Source organism: Balaenoptera acutorostrata, chromosome 1 (genome assembly GCF_949987535.1).
Source record: "Balaenoptera acutorostrata chromosome 1, mBalAcu1.1, whole genome shotgun sequence".
NCBI lineage: Eukaryota > Metazoa > Chordata > Mammalia > Artiodactyla > Balaenopteridae > Balaenoptera > Balaenoptera acutorostrata.
The window spans coordinates 182,474,058-182,489,304 of NC_080064.1; the positions used below are offsets into that span (position 1 = coordinate 182,474,058).

The following is a 15,247-nucleotide window of genomic DNA, read 5'->3' on the forward strand; positions in this document are numbered from 1 at the left end:
ATCATTTATGAGATGCTTGTTTTTAAATTGAGCAAATATGATTTATTAATTGATTTTTACATTGATATTTATATTTTGCATTTATTTCACTTGAAAGTCTAGGAAATTTACCTGAGGAATTGTATGTAGATCAAAACTTATTTTAAATGCCCATGGGTAACTACTTATACGCCTATGATGAATTGCTTTATAAAGCAAATATTCACCCTTTATTTTATCTTTTGTGTAAATATAAAGTTTGCTTAAAGCAAGATTTGCCCGGATGAAAGGTTATGGTTATTGGGAATACTTTTACACTTTGAAATTTAGTATCTATTTCTTTATGATGAAAGTAACTTCAACTTTAGATTGAGATAAATAAGATAGACTGGATCAATTCCTCCTCTGATTTACTGTGATTCCCTTGGGTAAGTCATTGAGCTTACGTATTTCTTAATTTTAATTATAGAGTAAGGATAATAACAGTCCTTTCTTATATATGACATTTTTACAAAGTACTTATGTGAAATACAGAAAGATTGTTAAACTGGGCATAAAACATTTCAAGATGCTGATGATGCTGCTGCTGCTGATACTTTATATTGTAGAGTGTATTTTACTTTTCAGAACATTGCCATATGCACCACTCTCTTCATTGTTTTTATTAGCTCTCTGAAGCATACATAGATAGTGTTATACCCCCATTTTATAGAGAACTTGACTTTTCTGAAGTCACACACTCTATTCCACTCAACCAAAAGTCAATTAAAGAAACCAATGTATTAAGCATTTTATTACATATTTGATAAGACATTAAACCTGTTGGGGGATCCTATAGACATTACCCATGAGTATTGGTGTCTCTACTGACATTTAGGAATAAATAGGTAGTTATTGCAAAAGTTCATAGAATAAAAGCTCACATATTACTTTATTCACTGTGTACTATGGGGGAGAAAATTAATACTTATTTTAAACACCCACTATGTGCTGGGTTCTCCGTCTTGTGTAAGCCTCCCCATACTGTAAGAGCAGAGGGATTTATTTTATTTTATAGATGAGGAAGAACCCAAGACTCTCAACGACTTCACCTAGCCAGTAAGTGCCAGAACCTGTGTCCAAACCTAGATCTTTCTGATTCTAAAACCCATGATTTAGCAGCCATGCCAACCTGAACTTCCTGGATTTACACTTGTAGTTTAATGAAATAAATGCCAAGTTTTAGAAGGGCTTCTTGAGGTAGTTTTAGAATTGACTTTTTGTTTCATAGAAAAGGTAGAGAATGAGGAATATCTTCACATCCCGGTCATCTGCTCCACAGAATATCAGAACCCGAAAGAATCTTAAAGACCGCATAGCTCAGTGCTCTTATTCTTCTGTTTTCATATAGAATAACATGGTGGCTTTAGTTAATAAAACTCTGCCCTGAATCTCAAGTCATTCATTTATCCATTCATTCTGAAAATATTTATGAGGACCTACTGTGTGTTAGACACTAAGTATACAGTAGTGGATAAGATAGACATCATTGCTGTTCTCATGGTACAACCTAATAGAGATAATAGACATTAATCAGTAAGCACACCCATAAATGTATAATTATATACTGACCCATAAATTATTTATGATTATTATTATTTATAAATGCTCAAGAGACGTTACTGTATATTGTGCTAAGTACCCTAAAGGAGAACTTTAAAAAGAATTTGAAGTAGACATGGAGATGGCGAAGACTTTTTAGGACAACAAGCTTGAGATGAAATCTCTAGGAACTAAGTGATGGCAAGAAGAGCATTTCAGGCAGAGAAAATACCACTTTCTGTAATCAAGGAACTAAACAAAGGTTAAAACAAGTGACAGAATGTGAGGGAAGAGGTGAGAGGAAAGTGATGAGACTGGAGAAATGTGGGCAGGGACCAGATGATGCTGAGCCTTGCAGGATGCATTAGGATTCTTTCTCCTAAGAGGAGTGGAAGGCCACTTAAGACTTTGGTTTGCTTTTGTTTATGTGTTTTCTTGAGGGTAAGGGCATGAATAACTAAAAATTCAGAATTGAACTTTGAAATGATCACTCTAGGCCTGCAGTATGATAAATGGATTAAAGTTAGTAGGTGCAAGGAAAGTTGCAACTTTCAGGTAAAACTTGATAGCTTGGACTCAGGTGGTGCCGGAAATGTTGAGAAGTGAGTGGATTTAAGAGATGCTTATGGACTTGCTGATGGTTTGAATATGAGAGAGAAAGGTGCCCAAGTTGAGTTTTAGTTGTCCATTAGAAGGTTGATGCTGCCACTAGATGAAGATTTGGTTTATAGCAAAAAGAAGAATATATGAGGTGTTTATGTATTCAGTAAGAAATATAGTAAGCCCATTACATGTTAACACAGATAGCATATTTTTTGAAAAATGACTACCTTTTCCTCTAAAAAGTTAGTGAAAAGATGTCATCGTTTTAGCAAGTCACTTTAATGTCTGGCCTAACAGAAGCTAGATTCTTGTAGCTGCTTCTGCTTTCAATTTGAAGCATATGAAGAAAATCCAGCCTCGCACAGATGTGTAGTTGGAAAAGGAAGAAGTATTTTAATAGCCTTTTCAAAGCATTGTGGATATTCTTTGATACTGCACCAAAACACAGAGATTTTTTTTCTTTTTTTTTCCTCAAAGGTTAATTATAATCTGAAAACATATCAATGAGCTTTTTTTCCTCAATGACATTAAAATCTATTGGTCTTGAATTCTGAATGGATCACTTGCACATCATGATTTAGTAAATCATATGTTGGTCATTTGGAAGAACTCACATGCATTAATATCACCACAGCAGACTTTAAGTATTTGGAAACTGTCAAGTTCATGGTGGCATTTACAAGTTTTCTAAAAGTCTGACTCTGGTTTTTGCTAGAAAGCTTGAAGTTCATCATGAGTCACAAGTAGTTGTTTTCCTTAACTTTAGAGGCTCAAGTTGTTTCATTTTCAAGAAAATGTCTTCCAAATAGTCAAGTATAGATAACCGTAGTTTATTAGTCATTCTTTCAAGTTAAAAATAGTGCTCCATGAAAACAGTGGCTTTGTTCTGTTTACATCTCACACAATCTCACAAGTGCTTTTCTTGAGACAACTGTTGTACTTCACTATGCATCTGAAATACTTTATGTGTACTGCCCATTTCACCACGAATAATTTTCTTAAGTAAACTCCAGAGTTGAGATTTAATTAAAAAAATGTTTACTGCTATGTCAAGAATATTCTTCAGTGAAACTGGCTTTTTTTTTTCCCCCTGCAAGTTCATGGCAGTGAGGAATACAGTGACTACTAGTTCAGTGTTCCAGGGACCTCCTCACTCCCACCCAGGGCTGCATAGAATACACTTTGAAGACAACACTTTGAGAACCCAGGCAGAGACAGAACCAAGAATACCAAAATTCACGTATCATCCTAGGTACTGAAGGTCATGTGGAACTCCCTGTCAACGTCTTCTACATTGACACATGTGCCTTAGTCTTTTGGCATCCTCAGTTGTAGTTGCTACCAAGATCTAGTTCTTACCTAGCATATGGCTTCTTCTTAATATGCTATCCTCTCACCTTAATTTTTATTCCCATGCCTTGATCCATGAAACCCTATTATAGAATATTGAGTTAGGAGTTTAACAGACATTTCTACTTCCCCATTCCTCAACCTGCCCCCCCCCTTTCTGTTATATACTTCTTCATACTTACAAGTCTCTTCAATAAAACAGTTATGGTTCACAAGGAAGATGTTCAGTGTAGAAGATTATATTCCATGTCCAAAGTTAGTTTGAATTTTCAGTGATAATCTATAAACTAGTGGTGTCCAATAGAACTTTTCACAGTAATGGAAATGTTCTATATCTGCACTGCTGATTATGGTAACTGCTAACCATGTATGTCTAGGGCACTTGAAATGTGGCTAATGCAACTGAGGAACTTAATTTTTAATATTCATTTAAATAGCCATATATGACTAGTAGCTACCATATTAGAGAGCACAAGTTTAGACCATTATGTGTACAGGACACACTAAGTTAATATAAAATTATGCTTCTGAGTCAAAAATAGAAACTCTATAAAAAACAGAAACTCTAAAAACCAAAATCTGTATTATAAACTGCTGTAGCTCTTTCCTTTTGAAAAGTACTTCTTTAGGAGACCTCAGTTAAGAATTCTGAGGTTGGTTTTGTCCTTTTGCATAGCTGTAATATCATTTCACTTCTCATGAAATCCTGTACATTTCTGCTACTTGTAGTTCAGCACCGTGGGTGAGGGCAAGGGATTAAGGAAGAGAGAGAAGGAATCAGTGTGGAACTCTGCGTCTGCAGAGATTTTAGTTCAAAAAACCTTGTTCCCTAAAGCTTTATTATCTACTTCTTACTTAAAAGGAAAACAGAAAACTCCCTTCTACTCCACAGTTACCGACCACATTGCTCTGCTAAGAAAGAACGCTATAGCGAGGGCTCCATAGGTGATGGCTAGTCCCATTATCAACAGGGCAGGTGAGGATTGAATGAAATAATGTGTGTCAGGCTCAGTTCTTAGACATCCCCAAACTGCATCTGTATCCTAGAGAGAGAAGTGAGCCCAGAAACCACATGCAGCCCCTCGGGATCTTGAGAACAGACAAGCCATCCAGCTCTGTCTCTAGGTCTAGCCATCCCTGGCAATTGATCAATTTCAGACTCCTCTGTGTCCCCTCCTCCCAGGTGTGCGTTTCACTGTTAGCCCCCTCCCTCGTAAGTCCCCTTGGGAATCTTGGCTCCAGTGTAAATAAATGCCTCTACAACTTCATCCTCTTTCACGCCCTTTTTTCCTCTGCTGTCTTTACATAAATTTGACTCTTTGGCTTTCAAGGACACTACTTTCTCTAGATTTCCTGATTTGTTCATGTTTTCACTAAAAAGTTATTAAGTAACCTTTGCATTCCATGAGTACATTAAAAAAGAGAAAAAAAGAAAACGGAGCAAAAGAGAAAAACTCAGCTCCCCCAAATTACGATAACTGAAGGCAATGAAAGAGAATGGTGGTTAAAAATCCAAGGTGTGGAATCAGACAGCCTCGGTCCCAATCTTGACTCCAGTGCCTGCTAGCTTTGTGACCTTGAATAGCAATAGCACTCTTCCCTAAGGTGTGAGGTTTGAATGAGATAATCTACATATGACCGTTACCGTGGTTCCCAGTAGATATCTAACATTTACTGAGATACCAAGTTGTGGGAGTGTTTTTACTGCTACTTCTATTATTACTACCACTACATTTTCTTCCAGCTACTATTACTGTTCTGTTACTACAATTATGATCAGTATCCCTTTCTTAAGGACCTGCAATTTTTTTTATCAGGATAAATAAACACCTACAGTATATGAATATAACTGCTTTAATGGAGACATGGGCAAAGATATTGAAAGTTTAGACAGGGAAACATCTAAACCTGACAGGGTGAGTTAGACAGGCACCTGTGCCAGTCTTTCTTTCTGCCTCAACTTCTGCTACCCTAATTGGTGACAATATGTATAATAGTTAAAAGGAACATGAGCTTTGGAATTGAATATACAGGTTTGAATTCCAGCTCTGCTACTTTGTTATGAAATCTCTGGCAAATCACTCAACCTCTCTGAGCCTGTTTCTTCATTTGCAAAATGGGGGTAGTACCTATCTCGAGGGATTCTTTAAAGATTAAATGAGAACACTGCCTGTCTTTCAGTAAAGCTCAGTAAATGTTGGGTTCTCCAGTTGAAACTCACATACTTTGAATCCCTTTCACCAGGAAGAGTTCAGTCCCTTCAGAGAATCACCTGCTTAGCTTAAGCCCACCAAGAATAATCTCCCCTTCTTAAAGCCACTTGTGCCATAAAACACAACCTAATTGTAGGGGTGACCGTCCCATCATAGTCACAGGTCGTTCCTACATTCAAAGAGAGCAAGTTGTACAAGGGTGTGGATCACGGGGGGTCCTCTTAGAATTCTGCCTACCATCCTGCTCCATGAACTCCTAACCTTGGATCAGTCTGTCCAGCTACCCACATCCACTGCTCCTCTGCTGAGCACTGCTGAATAAGATCATACACAGTGAAGTAAGTCAGAAAGAGAAAAACAAATACCGTATGCTAACACATATATATGGAATATAAAAAAAAAAAAAAGGTCATGAAGAACCTAGGGGCAGGACAGGAATAAAGACGTAGACGTAGAGAATGGACTTGAGGACACAGGGAAGGGGAAGGGGAAGCTGGGACGAAGTGAGACAGTGGCACTGACATATATACACTACCAAATGTAAAATAGATAGCTAGTGGGAAGCAGCTGCATAGCACAGGGAGATCAGCTCTGTGCTTTGTGACCACCTACAGGGGGTGGGATAGGGAAGGTGCAAAAGAGACACAAGAGGGAAGGGATATGGGGATATAAGTATACGTATAGCTGATTCACTTTGTTATACAGCAGAAACTAACACAACATTGTAAAGCAATCATACTCCAATAAAGATGTTAAAAAAATTAAAAATAAAATTTCAAAAAAGATTATATGATTTGTTGCTACACAGATATATAATCTTGAACTTCAGTAGATCTTTCAGCAATGTTTTAGCATGACCTTCCATAACATTTTATGTGTCCCCCAAAGCTATTCTATGTCTTGTCACCAAGCCCCTGTTATAAGCTGCCCACCTCCCCACTACCCCCAAGAATTTGACCTTTTCTTCAACTTTCCAAAGTTAAGGCTGTTAGTCACAAATTTGGATGAACTTATCCAAATATACCTTCTTTCACTTTCCTTTGTCTTAGTATTAGAGGAAAAGATTTTTCTTCTGTCCAAGGCTGATTCCAGCACCTGTGTCTTTGATTGGAAGGAACATTTTTTTTCTTCCAAAAACTTCTTTCATTATATACTACATTTTTAAACCTCTTCTTTCCATTTTTTTCTGCTCTGTCTCTCTCCCTCTCATACTTTGAAAGCCTAACTTGTAGAAAGAGTGGATTATACTATGCTCACTTTACTTCCTCACATCCCACTTCTTCTGTACCCACCTATGACACTATAATCCAGATTCTTCCCACACCACTTCCTGGACACTTCTCTGGAAAAGGTCACCAGTACATAGAAATAATAACAAAGGAAGAAAAACAAATTAACTGTCAACTTTAGGAGAAACAAAAAGAAAAATTCAGCAGCACAAAGTATTCATGTAATCATAATATCTGTTTTCACAACTGATTAACTAAAAATGGTGTTATAACTGGAAATAGGAGTTTGGGAGTTATAAAAGAGCTAAATTTACAATAATAGGAAGTCAATTATTAATGTCTAAAATCAACCACAAAATATCAGTATAACCATATTCTGTAGAAATACATCATTAAATACCAAAAGAAAAGGCAGAAAGAGTTGACAGTGGTTTCTCTGAACAGAGCTTAGGGGTCAGGATAGATGAAACAAACACTTTTTGTTTATTTGTTTTGTTTTAACTGTGTGTATGCATTTGATTTTCTAAAAAATATTTTTCTTTAAAGAAAAAAGGTACAATCCATAACAGAGGGGAAATTAGTAAATAGTTAGTTGCTAGTTGGTGATTAATCCACATGTCATTTACAAATAGCAGTAAGTGTCCATTCCCACAGCAAAAATGGAATCTGACCTGCCAAAGAGCATGACTGTCTATGAGCTTGAGAAATGTTCCAGTAAGAGCATAGACAAAATAAGAGCATATTAATATAGAGGCTGTTTATTCCCAGGTTTTAGTACCGCAGAGGAGAATGCATAGAAGTGTTGGAGGGAACCAGGAAATGTGCCCTTTCCACGTGAGCCCTTTGTCCTTTGCGGTATGGTATGCTGAGCACCTTGGGCAAATAACCTAGCATCCGAGCCTCAATCATTCCTGCAGCTGGAACATGAGAATAACCTTGTAAGGTTTTTGTGAGGATGGGAAATAATACATACATATCATGTGTCTAAAGTGCTTGGCACACACCTGTACTCAATATGATGATTCATGAAAAAATAGATAGCATTAATAATAATATTAGTATCATTCCCTATGATTGTGGGCTTTTACTGGCTTATTTCCCACAATGTCTCTCTCGATTTCCTTGATGTTTACAGTTAGTTTTTAAGCAGAATACTGGCCAGATGACTGGGCACACAGCTAATGATAACTCCTGTTGAAAAGGTATCACCAGATAGACTATTAAAAGTCCAAGTTGCAGCTGGAACAGTATGGGGGGGGGGGGCAGGCAGGGTGAGGCACAGTGCAAGAACGGAACGCTTCAACTATGCCATGACTCATATATCTCCAGTGTTGTTGTTGAATTTGTTCTCAGCCAGAATCCAGAATCCCATGGAAGGAATGGGATCGAGGTACCTTCAGCTGATGCTTTAGAATTCACATCAAGGGCTTTGTGTGATTGTTGCTAGGGGCAAAGCCAGAGGATATAATATTCTTGTATTTTTAATGTTTTTTAAAACTCCAGCAATCAAAAGGTCATCATTTGTTGTAATGATGCTGTAATTAAGTTGTGGTAAATGATAGCATTTGTAGAGTTTATAACCAGAATTGATTCATAAAATGAATATAGTCCCAGCAGTTTATGTTAACATAATTAAATGGAAATGTAATTCTAACTGAGTTTGCTTATTAAACTGAAAATTACTGGGTTACGAGCACTCTTACATTTCTGTCAAAATTGGTGTAAGTCTAGAATTACATGAAATATCCAGTAAAATACAGCATATTTTAAGGCTCTGTTGCTGGTGGCGGATACATTTCTTACAGCACATGCAGGCTGATCATGTGAGAGCATGTGCTTTTAGTGAGTTTCCTGCTAACTCCTTTTCTCTTTCCTCTGCAGCCATTGGTTTAGCCCTGGGGCTAGGACAGAGCATGGCCAGGTAAGGAACATTCTAATCCAAAAGGAAGTTACTCAGTCTTTCAAATATTTAACTATCTCCCTTCAAGGTAGTAGATCAGTTTTATGAGAAAGGATAAAATCCCAGGTTATTTAAAAAGGAGTTCATTGTGCCAGTGCTAATACACTGACCACGTGACTGATCCTCAATAAGCATCAGAGTTCTCCCTTACTGCCCCCTTCCTCAGTCACACGTGTCACCTCCATGGAAAGGCTCTAGAATTCACTAGTTTGTAGGACTTCACCATTTACATATGTTTTTCGCAAAGTTAAGGTACCAAAATAGTACATACGCTTGAAAAAATTGCTTTGTATTAAACAAGATCAGCCAGCAAGAGAATATTTTTATTTTTGAAGTTTAGAAGGTGATAATGGTTTCTTACAAGTTTATGTTATATTTCTAAGTGAGTTTTCTTTTTTAATTTTTTATTAGTTTCATGGCAGCACAATGATTAGTTGACTTAGCAAGAACTTGATATTCATTTTGGTTAACTTTACATATAAAATAAGTAGTCTATCTTCTTTGTCTGTTGAATGTGTTAGTTCTGTCTCTGCAGTGTGATAAGGTAATTTAGGGCTTAAAATTTTGATAAGTTTTGGGCTTCCCTGGTGGCGCAGTGGTTGAGAATCTGCCTGCCAATGCAGGGGACACGGGTTCAAGCCCTGGTCTGGGAAGATCCCACATGCCACGGAGCAACTGGGCCCGTGAGCCACAATTGCTGAGCCTGCGCGTCTGGAGCCTGTGCTCCGCAACAAGAGAGGCCACGATGGTGAGAGGCCTGCACACCGCGATGAAGAGTGGTCCCCACTTGCCGCAACTAGAGAAAGCCCTCGCACAGAAACGAAGACTCAACACAGTCATAAATAAATAAATAAAAGAACATGAATTTCTAAAAAAAAAAAAAAGCAATTCATTTTAAAAAAAAAATTTTTGATAAGTTTTAAAGCATATATGTTTTAGGCTTTGCATCCTTGTTAAGCCTTTTTTTTTTTTTCATTGTGGATTATAAGAGTTATTTTTTAAGTGGGTCAATAGTATGATATGTAAGAAATACCTTTAAATATATGCAAATGAAAAACCTCAAATCCACAAGGATCATTTCTTCTGAGGGGTAGGTAGGTAGGTAGGTAGGTAAGTAAAGAGGAGATTGTGCTTAGTAGTGGTAATTGGTAACATTATTTTATGTATTGGTGATGTCTTATTTCTTATGCTGGGCAGCAGGTCCAGAGTTGGTTGCACATACCATAGTTCCCTTTTCTTATAAAAGGAAAGTGCCAAATACTTCATTATAAGCTACACTATATTTCTTAACACACATGAATCTAATTAAAGAAAAATATGTGAATTCAGTTTAATGATTTTTTGTAAACTTGGCCTTTTTCCATGAGAGCAATTTGCACTTTAAATATATTTCTCACATTAATAATAGAATATATACCATTATTTCTAAAGTTTTGGAAATTAACTAGGCTACATTGCATCTGCAGTGTCTTTGTTCAGAATGTAAAACTTAGACTTTCTGCTTTCCCAAATTGTTCATACCCTCTATGTAAAATGATTACAGTAAGATTCTGCTTCCAGTAGTAAGTCATATCAGGATATAGTTTATCCCCAAATACGATTTTGTAAAGATCATTTTCCACCTTCTAGAATTTGAGAAATACTAAAGTAATGTTATAAATCTGTGCGTTAGATTATAGTGTAACTGGTTGCTTCCAGCCAGACTTTTTTTCTGTAATTAAAAATTAGCAAATAGGTAAGAACATATAGAGAAGAAAGTTGACCAATCATTTTTTTTTTAATTTTTAAATATTTTAGACAAATTTTTGAATCACCCTTTGGCTTAAACTTTGATATACCATTTCAGATTTTTATCTTGACTAGATAGGTTATTAGTTAATGAACACAGTTGATTCTTGTTATTTGTAATAGCTATGTTCTATGAGGTTGATAAGAATACTAACGTAGCAAATACTGAAAAATCGCTCCCAGGAAAAATACAAGGTTAGGTTCCTGAGAATCTCTAGTCACAACATTTTCATTAACTAATCAATACATATCCTTATTTGATGTGTGTTTCTGTTTAAAGACACCTTATTTAATATATATTATTGATTCATTAACACTGAACTCATGGCCAGCAGCACTATAACTTATTCCTGAAGGGAGCTTGTCTAATGCACATATTTTCTCTATACAGCCCATCACAACCTTCGTGCACTGGGGAACACTAGACAGCAGTTCAGCACGATACTAGGAGGCTATTTTAAACAATGAAGATAAAAACAAGAAAAAAAATGCAAAAAAACATAGCATTGAATGGACCTCGAAAAAGACACTTGTTTACAGTATGAAAGCTGAAACAAGAAGACAGACATCACCTTGTCAGACCTCAGCTGAGAATATGCGCTACAGGGGACTCAAATTTCTGTCACTCTGTGCATGTCTGCCAATGACTGCTAAAGCACCAGAAGTATTGATTTTGGTGTTACAAATAAATTTTAGCAAATAGGTGAATTTGCAAGTACAGAATCCATGAATAACGAGTAACAGTTGCACATATACGTGTGTATACAAATACACATACAAACTACTCATGTTTTGAGGGATAAAAATTTCTTATTCAACTTAGACCTAACTTTAGCACAGTAAACTATTGGCTAAACCTAGGTCCAAGTGATAAAATGCAAGACCATGAAAAAGTATAAAATCCTTCAATATATTGTTGAATGAATGACTATTAGCATGCATGAACACCTTTTATTTTTCCCATACCAACTTACCAACATAAAGAAATGATAATATTAACCCCACTTTAGAAATCCCACCCCTCACTGCTTTCCCCACCTTATGATTCCCCTTTCTGTTCTTTAGTGCAAAGTCCCATTTCCATTTACATCCTGCATACTCAGCGTTTCTTTATCACACATTTAGTAAATCACTGTTGTCCATCAGCCGTTATCTCTCAGGTACTCTTTCTTTTTACAAAAAGAGGTATTTATATAGACAGCATAGCTTTTCCTCTGAGGTGGGTAACATCTGGGGCAGGAAAGCAGTAACTACAGGATGTTGGTAAATGTTTGAGAAAACCACAGAGAGGGCACCACGGAGGCCACAAAAGAGAAAAGTGAAAGGTAGCTCAGTAGTAGAAGTAAGGAGACAGAAGCAGCTGCAGGAAGCCTCATTTTGTGTGCGTGTCTTTTTTAATTCTGAGGATTTTCCTCCTTGCATATCTAATGGTGTGATATTTTTGACTGAGTTTACTAGTATCTTAAGGAGCCATAGGTCATTGTTTAGAGATTACTTAGTTCTCCTTTTATGGTGAGGACCCTGTGAAAGGCCAAGTGTGGAGAGACTTGAAATTCTTTTGTAGACATTTGAGGAGTCACCTGAAAAGGGGCTGCCAATTGGAAACAGTCTTGAGCTTGAACACCTTCTGAACATCAGGAGGTAAAGAAAGGATTGCCGTGGAATAAGAATTCCGCTCTTCGCTTTTTCCTCTTGTGCTAGGAACGTGACACGTTTAACAATCTTTTTAAAATATCATCAATGGCCACAGAAATTCTCAGCTCCCTTTCTGTCACAGGAGCAACCGTGATCCACTTGGAACATTTCTCTTCCTGGTTTCATTCATTCAGCAGATTTTAAAACTGCGTACCTTTTGTAAACCTCACGTTGTACTAGGTTTTGTGTTTATGAATATTCATGTCATTCTTATGTGAGTCATTTTTTAATATACATCTGCAGGTCACTCACTAATAAGGGAATTGTCTCTCCGTTTGGCCTAAGTCCAGCAATCTGAGAGTCAGAAGGTAAGAAGCACTTCGCACCATATTCAGAAGTTCTGTTATTAATCGGAGTTGATGGTGTTGAGTCGGAGCCCTGAAAACTGACCTCACTTGTGACACTGATAGGAGTCCAAGGAAACAGGAGAAGTTAGCAGTAAGAGGGGTGAAGAATCTTTCAAAACCTGAGGAGCTCCTCTTGCTTATCAGAGCAGAGCTCCAGGACTCTTGTGTCTTTTATCATGAATTCCTGATCTGATGCCCCTCCTACCCCCTGCCACCTTTTTTTTTTGTTCTTTGGGGCAGAGCAGACACGTGTTGGGAATCTTTCAAATACAAATGTATGTTTTCTATTAAAATAACACTCTGGATTAATTTTTTCATCTTTGCCCCTTAAAAGATCTAGGTTCCCATATTAACCTGTTAAATTCATGACCCAGAGATCTGAGTCTGTATTTTTCTCTCTGAGCTTGATTTTAAATTTGCAAAGATACACCCAGACTTATAATTTTATTGATAAAATGAGATAATTATGCATTATATTAAATAATTCCAATATTTGTCTCTTTTTATATACAAAGCCCATCAAAACTATAAATTTGAGGAAGAAAAGAAATTCTCATGTGAATCTAATAGAAGGAGCTCTAACCTCAGAGTTCAGAGAAGTTGCTATCTCATTTTAGTTCATCCAGGTGGCGGCCTCTCTGAGAACTATCCAGACCTAGTAGGTATAGCCTAATATTTATTTTGGTCATTATAGTTGCATTTTTTAAAAACTAAACTGTAGAATTCTTTTCTTATTTCAGAACATATGTTTGGGATTTTTTGAGTTCTTTGTTTAAACTGTTTTAACACAAATATCAGGAATAGTGTTCACATATCTGTCTTATCTAACAATTAGAAAAGTTAGTTAACCAGTACTATTAATTGAAGGTGGAGGTAGAGATTTTATCATGTCACCTCTAGCTATCTGTGTCACAAATGTTGGTTTGTATATGTTTTTTTACAAAGGCACTAGAATTAGAAATCCCAAAGTAATTAATTTGTTTTTTCAGAAGCAATTTAGCTTTCATGGTACGAAGTGTTTCTACATTGAAACACTTTCAGATTAATGGACTTAAAGATAAATTGTTGCTATTTTCTATAAGTAGTAATAATTAGGTATGGCTTCAGCTACATATCAGATACTAGATCTCATTCCCTATTTCTTTATCTCATTCATTCACTCATTCATTCATTCAACAAATATTTATTGAACACTAAAAATGTTCCAGACACTGTGCTGGACCTTGGAGATGCAGGCAGATTGAATAACTAAAACAAAGGGCCAAAGGTGAGCAAGAATATGGTACATGCTCCAAACTGAAAAGTTCAGAATGGCTGGGATATATCGTTTAGAAATAAGGAGCTTAGGTTGGGGGGTAGGAGGAAGCATAATAAATTATGAGTTTAGAAATATAATCAAATTATGAAGGGCCATGAGAGCCTTGTACAAGATCTGGGGGTTTATCTGAAGAGAATAATGTAATCAGATCTAGTTTTAGAATTATTGGCTGCAGTGTGGAGAATGGATTAAATGGGAGTGAGGCTGGAGGCAGGGAGGCCTTTGGAGAGGCTGTTGTAGGTGAGGGAAAGTGATGGCCTGGACTGGGATGTTGTTAGTGGGGATGGAAAGAAGCAGATATTTAAGAGAAATATAAAGTAGTCCTATTTAGTTAAGACATTCCTGAAATAATGATCTAACAATGTTCTTTGTGATCTAATTAAGTTCTTTTCCTTCTCAAGGATGGCCAGATGTGGCTAGTAATTGACTCTAACTGATGTCATTAAATAGTTCAAAGCAGTTATTTCATTAGAAGTTGCTGATACTGGTCAGACAATAACCACTGACAACCAGGCTCATTAATTATAATTGTAGCATTTGAACCATTTACTCAGCACTTTTTATATTCTGGTCATAGTGCTAAGAGTTTGACATGATTTATCTTATTTAACACTCACAGCACCCTTACAGGTAGATATTATTGTTATCTCAATTTTCCAGGTGGAAACTGGGACTTAGAGACATTACACAGCTTATAAATGGTAGACCTGTTTTTAAAACCTACTGACTTGTTAGTTACTGGTATAGCTGGGATTCGAACCCAGATCTTTACTGCACTATTACTTCTAAGATTTCTATTTTTATTAAGGTTAATTTCTAATATGCTGTACAACTTCTTATTAACCCAGTCTTGCATATAATCACATTTCTGCATAAATAAGATAAGCTACAGTTTGAGTGTACACACAGCAAAAAGTATTGACGACTTGGTTTTTTTTCTTTCCAATTAGTTAGGGTTAATCAAGTGTGAAGGGAAGTGTATGGTGAGACATTTTGAGGAGGCAGTCAAATCTATATTTTTTTCTAATTGTATATTTCCAAGCCAATAATTTCTTTGAAAAAGAATGTTTTAAATGTTTCTTTACCATGTTAGGCCAGTAAATACAGAGAAAGTAAGATTAGATCTTTTATGTCGTCGTAGGTGACAAAGCCTCAAAAAATTCATAGCTGAATGCACTGGTAGA

General features: G+C 36.5%; 1 protein-coding gene across 6 annotated transcripts in view; it reads left to right on the forward strand.

The window, feature by feature from the left end:
- The window catches only part of GPATCH2 (G-patch domain containing 2), a 170,748-nt gene that overhangs the window by 105,634 nt on the left and 49,867 nt on the right, over window positions 1-15,247 (forward strand). For all 6 annotated transcript variants that reach the window (XM_007173523.2, XM_028164334.2, XM_057552793.1 and 3 more), the window contains one exon: window positions 8,837-8,876. In XM_007173523.2, coding sequence (XP_007173585.1) covers window positions 8,837-8,876 — 40 coding nt within the window. The remainder of the gene's footprint in view (window positions 1-8,836; window positions 8,877-15,247) is intronic.